The sequence below is a fragment of the Suncus etruscus genome, chromosome 7, assembly GCF_024139225.1.
Source record: "Suncus etruscus isolate mSunEtr1 chromosome 7, mSunEtr1.pri.cur, whole genome shotgun sequence".
Lineage (NCBI taxonomy): Eukaryota > Metazoa > Chordata > Mammalia > Eulipotyphla > Soricidae > Suncus > Suncus etruscus.
This window is the reverse complement of record NC_064854.1, coordinates 26495892-26510173: the sequence shown is the minus strand read 5'-3', so window position 1 is coordinate 26510173 and position 14282 is coordinate 26495892. Positions and strand designations below refer to the sequence as shown.

The 14282-nt window shown below is 42.8% G+C and overlaps 1 protein-coding gene across 3 annotated transcripts in view; it reads right to left on the bottom strand.

Annotated features, from left to right (window-relative positions):
• MLLT10 (MLLT10 histone lysine methyltransferase DOT1L cofactor) overlaps positions 1-14282 on the bottom strand; it is a 113906-nt gene that overhangs the window by 82204 nt on the left and 17420 nt on the right. For all 3 annotated transcript variants that reach the window (XM_049777753.1, XM_049777754.1, XM_049777755.1), the window contains exon 4: positions 7955-8009. In XM_049777753.1, the coding sequence (XP_049633710.1) occupies positions 7955-8009 (55 nt within the window). The remainder of the gene's footprint in view (positions 1-7954; positions 8010-14282) is intronic.

Below are 14282 nucleotides of genomic sequence, written 5' to 3'. Positions count from 1 at the left end.
CCATTAGTTCCACACAATTAGTGCCACACAAACTCGAATATCTTGGCGTCAACCTGACTAAAGATCTAAAGGATCTATACAAAGAAAACTATAAAACACTGCTCCAAGAAATAAATGAGGACACGCGGAAATGGAAACACATACCCTGCTCATGGATTGGCAGGATCAACATCATTAAAATGGCAATACTTCCAAAAGCATTGTACAGATTTAACACTATTCCTCTAGATACCCATGACATTCTTCAAAGAAGTGGATCAAACACTTCTGAAATTCATTTGGAACAATAAACAACCTCGAATAGCTAAAGCACTCCTTGGGAAAAGGAATATGGGAGGTATTACTTTCACCAATTTTAAGCTGTATTACAAAGCAATAGTTATAAAAACAGCATGGTATTGGAATAAAGACAGACCCTCAGATCAGTGGAATAGGCTTGAATACTCAATGTTCCTCAGACATATAACCACCTAGTTTTTGATAAAGGAGCAAGAAATCCTAAATGGAGCAAGGAAAGCCTATTCAACAAGTGGTGTTGACACAGCTGGTTAGCCACTTGCAAAAAAGCGAACTCAGACCCCCAGCTAACACCATGTACAAAGGTAAAATCCAAATGGATTAAAGACCTTGATATCAGATCTAAAACTATAAGATATATAGAACAACATATAGGTGAAACACTCCAGGACATTGAGACTAAAGACATCTTTAAGGAGGAGACAGCACTCTCCAAACAAGTGGAAGCAAAGATAAACAGATGGGACTATATTAAGCTGAGAAGCTTCTGCATCTCAAAGGAGATAGTGCCCAGAATACAAAGGCCACCCACTGAGTGGGAGAAATTATTCACCCAATACTCATCAGATAAAGGACTAATATCCAAAATTTACAAGGTACTGACAGAACTATACAAGAAAAAAACATCTAACCCCATCAAAAAATGGGGAGAATATGAAAGACATTTTTAACAGTATCTCAGAGACAAGAGAGATGAGGGCTGGTAGGTGCAGCTCATGACATGAAGCTCATCACACAGTGATGAGTGCAGTTGGAGAGATGACTACACTGAAAACTATCATAACAATGTGAATGAATGAGGGAAGTAGAAAGCCTGTCTTGAGTGCAAGTGTGGGGGGTGGGGAGGGAGATCTGGGAAAATGGTGGTGGAAATGTTGCACTGATGAAGGGGGGTGTTCTTTACATGACTGTAATCATACAACTATAATCATATTTGTAATCACAGTGTTTAAATAAAGATAATTATAAAAAATTCAGTAGTGAATATCTTTGTAATATTGTAATTCACAGTGATACGATTAAGAAACAAAAGAATTTTTTCAATTTCTGGGGTCAGCAAGATAGTGTAAATGGTTCATAAGGGTCCTGCCATGCACATGATTCTGTAGCAGAACTTGGGTTCTAATCCCTGGCACAACATACAGTCCCCAGAGCACTGACAATGTTCATTGTAAGCACAGAACCTTATTCCACTGATTGAGGCCCAAATGTCCCCCATTTATTTTTAATAAAAACTTTTATCATCTAACAGTTAAAATAAAACATTAGTGTTTAACTTTCAAAATGTGGGGAATCAAATCTCACCTCTTGGTGAGAATTAATAAAGGACAACTGGAGGGGCCAAGTGCTAGCACAGCGGTAGGGTGTTTGCCTTGCACACAAATGACTCAGGATGGACCTGGATTCAATTCCTGGTATCCCACATGGCCCCCCGAGCCAGGAGCAATTTCTGAGAGCATAGTCCAAAGACAAAAAAGGGGAGAGGGGAACTGGAAAAAAAGAGAATTTCAAATAGGTAAACATGACCATCTTTTACTACTTTTCCAACCACTAGACTATATTACAACTCCTCAATGCATGCCTTAAAGTTGCCAGGAGTAGCCCACTGAGCAATGCCAAGTAAGGCTCCAAAATTACCATTAAAAAAAAAATCAAGGGTCTGGAGAGATAGCATAGTAGTAGGGTGTTTGGCTTGCGAACGGCCGACCCAGGACCAATGGTAGTTCGAATCCCGGAGTCCCATATGGTCCCCCAAACCAGGAGCAATTTCTGAGCGCATATCCAGGAGTAACTCCTGAGCATCACTGGGTGTGCCCCCCACAAAAAAGGAAATATCAAAAACTCAAGCAGAAACTATTAAAACAATACTGCCAAAACTCTGAAAGGTCTACATCAACCAAGTAAACACTGATTCAACAAAAAGCTAAGATGGGCTGAAGCCTTGAAGTGACCCAAGTAGAACTGAACCTCCAGCTCAAGGGACTGAGAATGGAGTACAAGGACCTCTGGGCCTCCCAAGTACTGCTTCCAACATCAGAATTATTCAAAAAGACCCCACAAAATGGTAAGAAACACTTGCACCACCACCACATATATCCACAAGTACATACATTTTTATTTTTACTTGAGAAATGCTAACCCTGAATTTGGAGATCTTAAAGGTGGCACCTTCACATCCTTCCTAGTGTCAAATCCCGATCTTTTAAGTTTCAGGAGCAAAACTGGTATTATTTTTTTTATTTTTTTGTGTGTGTTTTTTGGGTCACACCCAGCAGTGCTCAAGGGTTATTCTGGCTCCAGGCTCAGAAATTGCTCCTGCTAGGCACGGGGGACCATATGGGACGCCGGGATTCGAACCGATGACCTCCTGCATGAAAGGCAAACGCCTTACCTCCATGCTATCTCTCCGGCCCCAAAGCTGGTATTATTTGCAAAGCCCTAAACTATTTCAGAGCAGAAACATGGTGGGTATTCCTCAAATCAGCATAAGGCAGACAAAACTCCCAGGTGTCATACAAGGGTCTGATTTAAGCATATAACTGATTGCCAAGCATGCAGCCAAGCAGGGTTCAATCCCCAGTGCAACGAAGCACCCTTGAGCATCCCTAAAGATCATACAACAGAGCGCCAAGTCTACGAGGAAAAGTGACTTTTTTGCCTGCACCTGCTGAGTAATTCTGAGAGCCAAGTACATCCAGGAGCGGATGTTATCTTCAGTCCCGTCCTCGGGAGATCCCAACTTGGTTCAGAAACAACAGGAAATGAAAGCCATAGAAGGCCAAGTTGTGAGAGAGACGGGAAAGCCACAGGGCTAAATTCCTTACTTTTTTAGGGTCTAGTACTTAAGCAAATTTTTGTGTGAATACTAAACACCAACAATCTTTATACATCATAAGTGATAAAAACCACCTATTTCGGGGACTAGAAGGATAGCACAGCTGTAGGGTATTTGCCTTGTATGCAGCTGATCCAGGACAGATGGTGGTTCAAATTCCAGATCCTATACGGTCCCCCGAGCCTGACAGGAGCAACTTCTGAGCACAGAGCCAGGAGTAATCCCTGAGCACTGCCAGGTGTGGCCCCAAAACAAAAACAAAAACAAACAAAAAAAAAAACCCACCTATTTAAGACCAGAGAGAGAGCACAGTGGGTAGGGTGTTCCCCTTGCCTTCATACAACCAGGTCCTAGCTCCAGCACCCCATATGGTCCCTCATATTTAAGAGTAATTTCTGGCCTGGAGAGATAGCACAGCGGCGTTTGCCTTGCAAGCAGCCGATCCAGGACCAAAGGTGGTTGGTTCGAATCCCGGTGTCCCATATGGTCCCCCGCCTGCCAGGAGCTATTTCTGAGCAGACAGCCAGGAGTAACCCCTGAGCACCACCGGGTGTGACCCAAAAACCAAAACAAAACAAAAAAAAAGAGTAATTTCTGAGTGCAGAAACAGGAGTAACCCTTGAGCAGGGTTGCTGTGTGCCACAGCAAATATATATATATTTCCTTTTGGGAAGCAGGATGGGGGGTGGGGGGTGGGCCACACCCAGAAGTGCTATGGGCTTACTCCTTACTCTGCACTCAAGAGTCACTCCACAAGTGAGACAAGCACCCTGGCCACCTCTTCTATCTCCAACCCCTCATATGGTCTTAAACCCACCAAGAGTAATATAATAATATGCACTGGCCCAAGCAAGCACTGGCTATCAGCCAGACTCACACCTGGGCCAAGTTTCACCAAGAGTAACCTCTGGCCCACATTCCCCTGCTCCTCCGAGATGGTCCATGAAAAGCAAACCAAAACACAATTAACATTAACATTAGGGGCTGGAGAGATAGCATCAAGGTAAGGCGTTTGCCTTGCATGAGAAGGACGATGGTTCAAATCCCGACATCCCACATGGTCCCCAGAGCCTGCCAGGAGCAATTTCTGAGCACAGAGCCGGGAGTAACCCCTGAGCGCTGCCAGGTATGACCGAAAAACAAAACAAAACAAAACAAAACAAAACAAAACAAAACAAAACAAAAAAATTTTAGCATTAGTTTCATCAAGTCATCTCTCTGTTCAAAATAAACCTGAGGAGGCCAGCAGAATAGTACTGGGGTCAAGAGAGCACCTCATGAGCCCCTGAGAACCAAAGGGCTCAGGGGACCATATGGGGTGCTGGGGATCAAGCTCAGAGCAACAACATTCAAGGCAAGTGCCCACTTGCTATACTATTTCTCCTACTCTCAATAACAAATTTTGCTCAGCATTATTCCATTGTGACTTTGATGAGAAAAGGCCAATGAAAATGGAACAAAATTTTTTGCGGAGCCACTTTCCTTTCAAATTAAATGATTTCAAGTCGGTTCCCAAGAACTTAATAAAGACAATAGACAAAGTCTTACTATATCCCTTAAAAGATAGTTTTAAGCTACAGCGTCAGGAAAAAAGGAATCATTCTGTCCTTCACGAATTCTCCTTGACAAAGTAATTAAAGAGGAAAAGGCTCTCTGAAGCCAAGTCATCCAAATAGTAATAACATATAACATTATGACAGGATATAGAAATTTCGTCTCCCTCTACAAGTGGGTGCAGGGCCCACCCCCAGACACACTCATCGCGCTCACACTGGCCAGGTGAGTGTGCTCAGATCCAGGGATCTGCTGCTCAGACATCAGAACTGGGACTGCCTGGAAGAGCAGTAACCAGTTATGCCAGGTCCTCATCGACTACACCTAGTAGTGCTGGGCAAAGGGGAATATCAAAGCAGGAATGCTGAGTACACCAGGCATTCCTTGAGCCCTGAATCTCTAAAGTGCTTGATCTATTAGTATAAGGTTGTTCAGTTCAATCCCTACAGTCAAACACATGCATAAATTCACAAGCATGTGTACACTTTTTTTTTTTTTTTTTTTTTTTTTTTGGTTTTTGGGTCACACCCGGCGGTGCTCAGGGGTTACTCCTGGCTGTCTGCTCAGAAATAGCTCCTGGCAGGCACGGGGGACCATATGGGACACCAGGATTTGAACCAACCACCTTTGGTCCTGGATCGGCTGCTTGCAAGGCAAATGCCGCTGTGCTATCTCTCCGGGCCCGTACACATTTTTTTTTTGTGGTTTTTGGGTCACACCCGGCAGTGCTCAGAGGTTATTCCTGGCTCCAGGCTCAGAAATTGCTCCTGGCAGGCACAGGGGACCATATGGGGCGCCGGGATTCAAACCGATGACCTCCTGCATGAAAGGCAAACGCCTTACCTCCATGCTATCTCTCCGGCCCCCGTACACATTTTTTAAGGGGGGTTATGACCCTTAGTGAACACCACAACCAAAGGATGTTTGAGTCCTGTAGCCACATGTAGAACCCCCAGCAAGCACCCAACTAAGTGTATGAGCACCATATAACCCCCCACAAAGCACCACAACTATGTCTATGAGAAAAACAATCATAGATGTGAGAGCCACCCCCAATCATGGCAAAATAAAAAAAGAAGGATGAGGGAAAAATTACCAAATCATTTGCATCCTAAAGGAAGCATAAACTACTTCTAAAGTTCATTTTGCAATTTGCTCCTCAAGCCCGTATTCTTTCTTGTATACTTATCTCCCATGCTTGTCTGTTCCTTTTCTGCCCCATTTTCTCTCTAGAACACATTACCCATCATTCTTGCCTCTCATTTGTCTAAAAACATTCATTTTCTAAATGAATTGTATTTCTAATTCAATAAAAGCTTGCTCCTGGACTGATAACTGTAACATTCTCAGAATGGGTGGGGACAGATTTCCCCTTTCCATAGAATCACAAGGGCCCAGCACCACACCCGACATTCTTGAAAAGAAAAGGCCTACCTCTAAGGCATATTATGTTAATATATTAACCTTACCGAACTGCCAAGCCACCAAATTTGTTTCAGATCCTGAAACAAACAGATCCTGGACTGAGCAGGATATGATGGAATTATTTAGAAATCTCCTCAGCTCAGTGAGCCTAAAGAGTAACACAACTAGCACCAACTACAGCCCAATAAAGCCTTAGACAATGACTTTGGTAACACTATGGAGAGAACAATTATCTCAAACTGACCACTGTTGATCTAAATTTTGATAACTCTATTTACCTTGTGTTGTAACAAAAAAATAGAAAGTAAGTTTGTTTGTGCCGACAGGAGGCAGACTATAGTGGCCGGTGAAAAATTTGAAACACTGCTAAAGAGAAAACCACACTAGTGGTAGGACTTGTGTCTGAACACTTAATGACTGAAACAACTTAAAAACTACCTTGTTTCACAAAAAAAAAATTTTAAAATAAAAGCAAAATAAGATTAGTTTTGGAGCTGGAGTGATAGAGCAGTAGGGCATTTGCCTTGCATGTGGCTGTCCCAGGATGGACCCGAGTTCGATCCCTGGCATTCCATATTGTCCCCTGAGCCAGCCAAGAACAATCAATTTCTGAGCACAGAGCCAGAAGTAATCTCTGAGTACTGCCAGATGTGACCCCAAAGCAAAACAAAACAAAACAAAACAAATATATATATATACACGTATATATATATATATATATATATATGCATGCATGCCTGCATAAAATGAACATGAACATCTCTATAGAAAATATCTAACTACCAATGTATAAAAATATATAGGAAGGGGACCGGAGCAGTGGCGCAAGCGGTAGGGTGTTTGCCTTGCATGCGCTGACCTAGGACGGACCCATATGGGAGAAATTTCTGAACGCATAGCCAGGAGTAACCCCTGAGCATCACCAGGTGTGGACCGAGAGATTGCACAGCATGTAGGGTATTTGCCTTGTCAAGGGCTGACTTAGGTTCAACCTTGGCACCCCTATAGTTCCGAAGCACCACGATGAGTCACTCCTGAGCTCAGAACCAGAAGTAAAACCCTGAGCACAGCCAGGTGTAGCAGGAGGGGGAAAAAATTGTAAGTAAATAAAACACTTAGCTCTAATAATTAAAAACAACCAATATCACAGGCAAAGACACAATTTAAAGAATGAGTCACTTCTGGCTTTGCAGGAGAGTGAAATACAGGACCTCAGAGCACCTCAGGTCAGTCTGTAACAGCCCAGGGTTCCTGGAGCAAGAAGAGAAATGACCCCATCCACTAAGCCAAGAGCCTAGAGAACACTAGAAAACTTCCAGATATGCTCCTTAACATCCAAAAAGATGTTTGTTTTGAAATCAATCCCTGAGCTTGGCAACAAAGTCAAACTATTTCAACCAACTAGGAACTCAGAACTCACACCCAGCATGGTTAAAGATGCTTTAGCGACCAGAGAGCCTCATGGCTGGCCCCTTCTACCAAAACTGCCCTCTATGCCATCCACCACACTAAAATAAACCCTGCATCTTTAGGGCCAGAGCAATAGTACAACAGGTAGGGCGTTTGCCTTGCACACGACTAACCTCGGTTCGATCCTTGGCACATGGGGTTCACCCTACAAGCTTGCCAGGAGTAACTCCTGAGCACAGAGAGCAAGGAGCAAACACTGAACACCACCAATATGGCCCCCAAACAAAAAGGTAAAACAAAACAGTAAGCTCTTTTTCTTTATCCCCAAAATATTACATGAGTGATGATACCATTTGATAGAATATTTGCTACTATTTTCAAATATCCACTCATTCCCATTTTGAGTTAAAAAAAATTAATCTCTGCACTTACCCCCATTATCTGTTCTTTTTAAAGCTCCATCCTTATGAGGACACAGTTCACATCTCTATATTAAAAAAAAAAAAAAAAGGAAAGAAAACAGATATTTCTGATTACCAAAGTATCATACCTTCCCTGTAAATTCAAGTCAATTTCTGATATAGAAGAGCAGCATTTCTAAAGCTGTCAGCAAGAACATTTCAAACTTTTCCTCACAAAACAATAGTTCTTCCTATGGCCTTCCTCAGAACACCAGATAACTTTAAAGTACATTTTTACTTCAACTTTAAATCACTGCCATGATTTCCATTAATGTCATGTTTATAATAACAAAAATATTCTCCCTGTGCAGTATGTGGATCCATATTCCCTTTTCTTTTTGTCTAAGATTAGCTAGATGACTAGTAGTCAGTCTGCTTTCTCCTGAAGTCCAATTTAAGGATTTGGAATGTTTATTTAAATGTGAAGAGATGGTCTCACACATGCCAGCTTCCTGTCTGCAAAGGAAGAAACTACTCATTATCTGTCTACACTTCTCACTCACTTATAATGGTATGCAAAGTTGCTGCAAATCTCCCTCCAAACCACTCACACACACTCGGTTTAAAATCAGAAATAAACAGATTGTTACTACCATTTCTTTTTGCTTTTGATAAGAGTACAGAATATGAAGAGTCAAGTTTCATTAGCACCATCTTACTTTCAAGTGGATATGTGATCCTCTGAGTCTTTTTTTTTTTATGCCCCCCTCTGAGTCTTTTTATACACTTTTTTCTCAATGTTTTATAGAATAAACATAAAGGATAAATTAAGAGTAGGAAAGAAAAAACAATATATTGAGTAAGTAAGGACACAAAATTGATGCTATAAATATAAAAATCCTTCATTCCTGGGGCTGGAGCGATAGTTCAGAGGTAGGGTGCTTGCCTTGCATGCGGTGGACCAGAGATGGACCCAAGTTTGATCCCCGGCAGTACTCAGGGCTTACTCTTGGCTCTGCATTCAGGGACTACTCCTGGTGGGCAACAGGGACCATAAGGGGTGCCAAGGATCACACCAGGGTCAGCTGTAATCAAGGCCAGCACTTGATCTACTGAACTTCTCTCTGGTCCCAAACACAGCTACTCTGATGGGGTTGCAGAGAAACCTACCAAGCTCGGTGAGTGAAAATAATGGCACAGAAGGCTCAAACAGCACCTCAGTGAATCCTTAATGACTTCAGTAACACCATTGTGAGATGTAACACCTAATACAAATTCAGTCTCAACCGTCTATTTCTGATCATTTCATTACATGCCACTTTGTTACAACAAACAATGTGAAGTAAATTTATTAATACCTGCTAAGGACAGGTTTGGAGGAGAGAGGGGAAGTCTGGGGACATTGGAGAAGTAAATAAAGGTCACACAGGTGGTAAGATTGGTGTTGGAACACTGAATGCCAGAAGTAAAAGAAATTTGGTAAATCTGTTTAAAAAAAATTTTAATCCTTTGTTTCTTGGAGTTGGATAGTACAGGGTTAAGGCATTTGCCTCACATGTGGCTGGCCCCTGAACTCTGATCACAGAGCCAGGAATGATCCCTGAGCACCACCAGTGTGATACACAAACCAAAAATAATTTTTTTTAAAGGATGCTATATTTCTTGCCTTCCAGTATTCCATTTTTTGGTGTTTTGTTGTTGTTTTTGTTTGTTTGTTTGTTTGTTTGGGTTTTGGGTCACACCCGGCAGCGTTCAGAGGTTCCTCCTGGCTCTATGCTCAGAAGTCGCTCCTGGCAGGCTCAGGGGACCATATGGGATGCCGGGATTCAAACCACCGACCTTCTGCATGCAAGGCAAATGCTTTACTTCCATGCTATCTCTCCGGCCCCTCCATTTTTTTCTGATATTTTCCTCTTACCTCTTTGGCAGCAACTTTCTGATTATTTTATGAAACCTTCACATGCAGTGGTTTAATTATTCCCGCTGGGTTTAAGATGCCTTCTCATTTCATGTAAAGCATCAGGCAAACTTATTCATTCTACACACACCTACAAGTCACAGGTCAGTGACTTATCATTTCTGCTGCAGCTTTTGTGTCATAACCTGAGGTACATTCAGGGCTGCATCCTCTGGCAATGCCCAGGACCATCAGTTGTGAGAAGCAAACCCACCTCTTCTGCAGAACAGGAACACAGCCTTCAAGTCTCTCCCAGATCCCTGTCATACTTATCTCACCTTTCAATCTGACCTGAAGCTTCCTAATACACAGCCTAAGCTCCATAAAAAGATTGGCTTGGCTAGGGGCGGAGTGATAGCACAGAAGTAGGGTGTTTGTCTTGCATGCAGCCAACCTGGGACCAACTGGGGATTGATCCCCAGAATCTCAGATGGTCCCCCAAAACCAGCCAGGAGCGATTTCTGAGCACAGAGCCAGAAGTAACCCCTGAGCACCGGGTTATGACTTGGGGCCAAAGCAATCGCACAACGGTAGAACATTTCCTTTGCAAGTGGCTAACCCAGGTTCAATTCCCAGAATCTGATATGGTTCTCCAAGCCTGCCAGGAGAAATTCCTGAGTGCAGGTGGGTGTGGCCCAAAGCCAAAATAAAATGACTTATCTACAAAAGAATGATCAGAATGCCAGACATAATTTAACTATTTAATCCTTAACCTCAATTTAGCAATCATAAAATTGGACATTTCTTCTAGATACAGAGGAAAATCCAGCACTTAGGTATTAGCCAAAGTAAACGACCTCTCTTCTTCTATTCCTATTAGCCTCCTTCAAGTAACTACCATTTCACATCAGGAGCACCTCTGTGCCCCAACTAACCTCCACCAAATTACATAGTTTATTTCAAACAAGCAAGTCCAGTCTGGAAACTTGCTGCAGGAGACTGAATGCATGTCCTGCACACAGCTATGAGGCCCTGAGTATGATGCCCCACACAGCACCAAGGTGCTGGGAGGAGCAGGGAGCACCACCAAAGTGAGCAATGTCAGGAGCACACTGGAGACTCTATAGAAAAAGTAAGTCCAGGATGTATCCCTGCCCTCCATACAACCTTTCTATCTTCCAGAAGGTATCCTTAGACTCCACAGCCCTCCTAACCTTTTTTCCTGCATAAGTGGCCCTATATTAATTCCCACCACCTTCTCTTCTTAACATCTATCTCACTGCCCTCTGGAAAATACTGCCTTTATGTTTTTCCAGCTTTATAAATACTCCAAAGCTCATTCCTGTTCAATAGTCTGACTTTAAATGTTTAACTTTTACTCTACTGAAAAAGTGCATTCCATCTTTTCACAGGTGATAAATTGTGCTTCAGATCTTAACTTCATCATTTCAGTAACTAAGTGTAATTTTTGGCGACCCCAAACATTAGCTATCAGACTCTTGCTGAGAGAAAGCCTACGGAAAACAGAAAGTCATTCATTACAACAGTTTCATGTTTTCTAATCATTGGGGAAAAGTTGAAGCTGAGACATCATCTCCTCAGACTCTTGCTGAGTCAGCAGCAGAGGAGACAGATGAGACACAGGTCAGTCATGTCTCAGGATGAAAAAGGGTCAAGGAAGGGGAGTCATTTCCAACCAGCTTCTAAGAGGCACCAACCCCCTTCCCCCGCTTGCCTCAGTCTCGGCCCCTTCAGTCTCCTGTCTTGCCCTGTGAAAACCCTCAGTCCCATGTTTTATTGTCAGCTGAAGTCAGGCACATGGTCATTGCATCATCTGCTCATGCCTCACGTGTTGTTTTGTCATGTGGATGTAGTTCCAGACAGTTCAAATACAAGGGTGTTCTGGCGGGGTTGGACTAGTACAGCAGACATGGCTCTTACCTTACAGGCCACCAATCCACCAACCCCAGTGTGGTATCACCCAGCACTGCCAAGGATTCCAGAAATAGCCCCTGAGCAGTACTACTGTAGCCTAACCACCACACACACAACCCCAATAAAGGAACAGAAAAAACTGAGAACAAAGCCAAAGCTGAACTTTGGGAAGATTAACAAAAGTGATCAACTTTTGGGACAGACGAGGTGGTGCTAGAGGTAAGGTGTCTCTGCCTTGCAAGCGCAAGCCAAGGAAGGACTGCAGTTCGATCCCCCCAAGCCAGGGGCAATTTCTGAGTGCTTAGCAAGGAGTAACCCCTGAGCATCAAATGGGTGTGACTTGAAAAACCAAAAAAAAAAAAAAAAAAAGTGATCAACTTTTAGCTAACTGATGAAAACAATCCCACACAAACCATCAGTACCAGAAACAAGAGGACTTAGTATTATATAGCAGCAGGGCCACAGTACTGAGGCTGGGCAGCAGCCTTGCACACAGTCCACCTGGGTTTGATCCCTGGCCTCCAATACGATCCCTCAAGCTCAGCACTACTGGATGTGGACCGAAAACAACAGAACTAGGGGATTAAACATCACTGACTACAAAGGCAGAAACAAATCAAGTTCAATAAAATGGAGCTGGAGGTAAGGTGTTTCCTTGCATGCAGCTGACCCCGATACAATGCAATTCTGGCACTTTATATGGTCCCCCAGATGCCTCCAAGAATGATCCCTGAGTATAGAATCAGACATAAGTAAAAACAGAGCACTGTTGGGTATGGCCAGGAAAGATAGGAAGACAGATGGGGAAAAACTGAGCGCAATTGCATTGTTAGGACAACTGTAATTTTATAAACTTTGAACAACACACAATGAAGTTCAGTTCCGGCCACATGAGAAACTAGTTTTTGTTGGAAGGAGATGAGGAGGAAATGAATCAAGCCCGTCACTGCAGAAATTATACTGGTTAATTTAAAACACTACTTTTATGTGGAGTTCCAGTTCAGAAATATTACAGGAAATCAGAAAATATCATATCTGCTTTATAGGTGATAAACTTGAAACACAAAGGCAAGAGTAAGCCCCAAGTACCTCTGAAAGAACGAATGGATGGGACACACACAGATCCAGACAATTTTTGGCCACACCCAGTGGTATACATACACACACACACACACACACACACACACACACCAGACCCAGGGGCCACACCCAGTGGTACACCACACACATACACACACACCACACCACACACACCCACACCAGACCCAGGCAATTTTTGGTTTGGTTGGTTGGTGTTAGGCACACACACACACACACACACACACACACACACACACACACGTGTTAGACACACACATACACACCAGACCCAGGCAATTTTTGGTTTGGTTGGTTGGTGTTAGGCCCACACCCAACACACACACACACACACACACACACACACACACACACACACACACACACCAGACCCAGGCAATTTTTGGTTTGGTTGGTTGGTGTTAGGCCCACACCCAAGGGCAGTCAGAGATCACTTCTGGCTCTGTGCTCAGGGGACCACATGGAATGCTGGAGATGAACCCAGGTTGATCACATGCAAAATAAAACGCCCTACCTGTGCTATTGCTCTGTCCCCCCTAAGACAATTTTAAATAAGGATCTGAAGGCTAGAAAACACTCCTGCAGTTGGCAATGCTTAGAGATGCCAAGAAGCATCCATACAAAGGCAGAAAGTCACGTAGGGTGAGAGAATTCAATAACCAGGTCAAGAAAGCAATGAAGTAACAAATGTTAAAGGAGAAAGGAAAAGTAATGTAAAAAGGGAATGAAGCAATGAATGAATAGTTACAGTGAAAGAAAAAGTAAATGGGAAAGAAGAAGTCATGGGTGGAGACAAAAGCCTGAATGATCCAGTTTTAAATGCTGTTAAGTGGGAGTTCAACAGAATGAAAACTGTAAAGAACACTTTGAAACTGGACATCTAAAGTGAACAAAATCCTGAGTTATTGACTTAGGAGCTCAATGTAATGATCTGAAGAGTGACTAAGTAGGAATTTGTTGTATATTTTTTATTATTTTTAAATTATTTTAAATAAAGTTATTTTAAATAAATATTTTGGTGGAGTTTTTTTGTTTATTTTCTAAAAAAGACAACCTATAAGAAACAGTATTATCACAATAAAAAATAGTGAAGAAAACACTGAAAGTCAAGAAGATGAAAACCCCCTGCATTAAGGAAACTGCTCTTACCCCTGACTCCAACTACGCATTTGTAGTGAGGGTTGGCCATTCACTAACCCGCCCCACTCCAGCCACAGCAATGGTGAGGGCATGGTCCAAGACAGCCAATCAGATTCCTTCCCTGGATTCTTCAAGAGAGTCCCTTCTTCAGGCAGAAAAGACTGAGAAGATGAGAGCCAAGAGGTGCCTGCAGTCATGGTTCCAGCCTCATGAGGTAAAGAGTCTGCAGTATGAGAGAATGATAATCAACAAGCACAGAAACAAGAGACCAGACGTGAAATCTCAACCC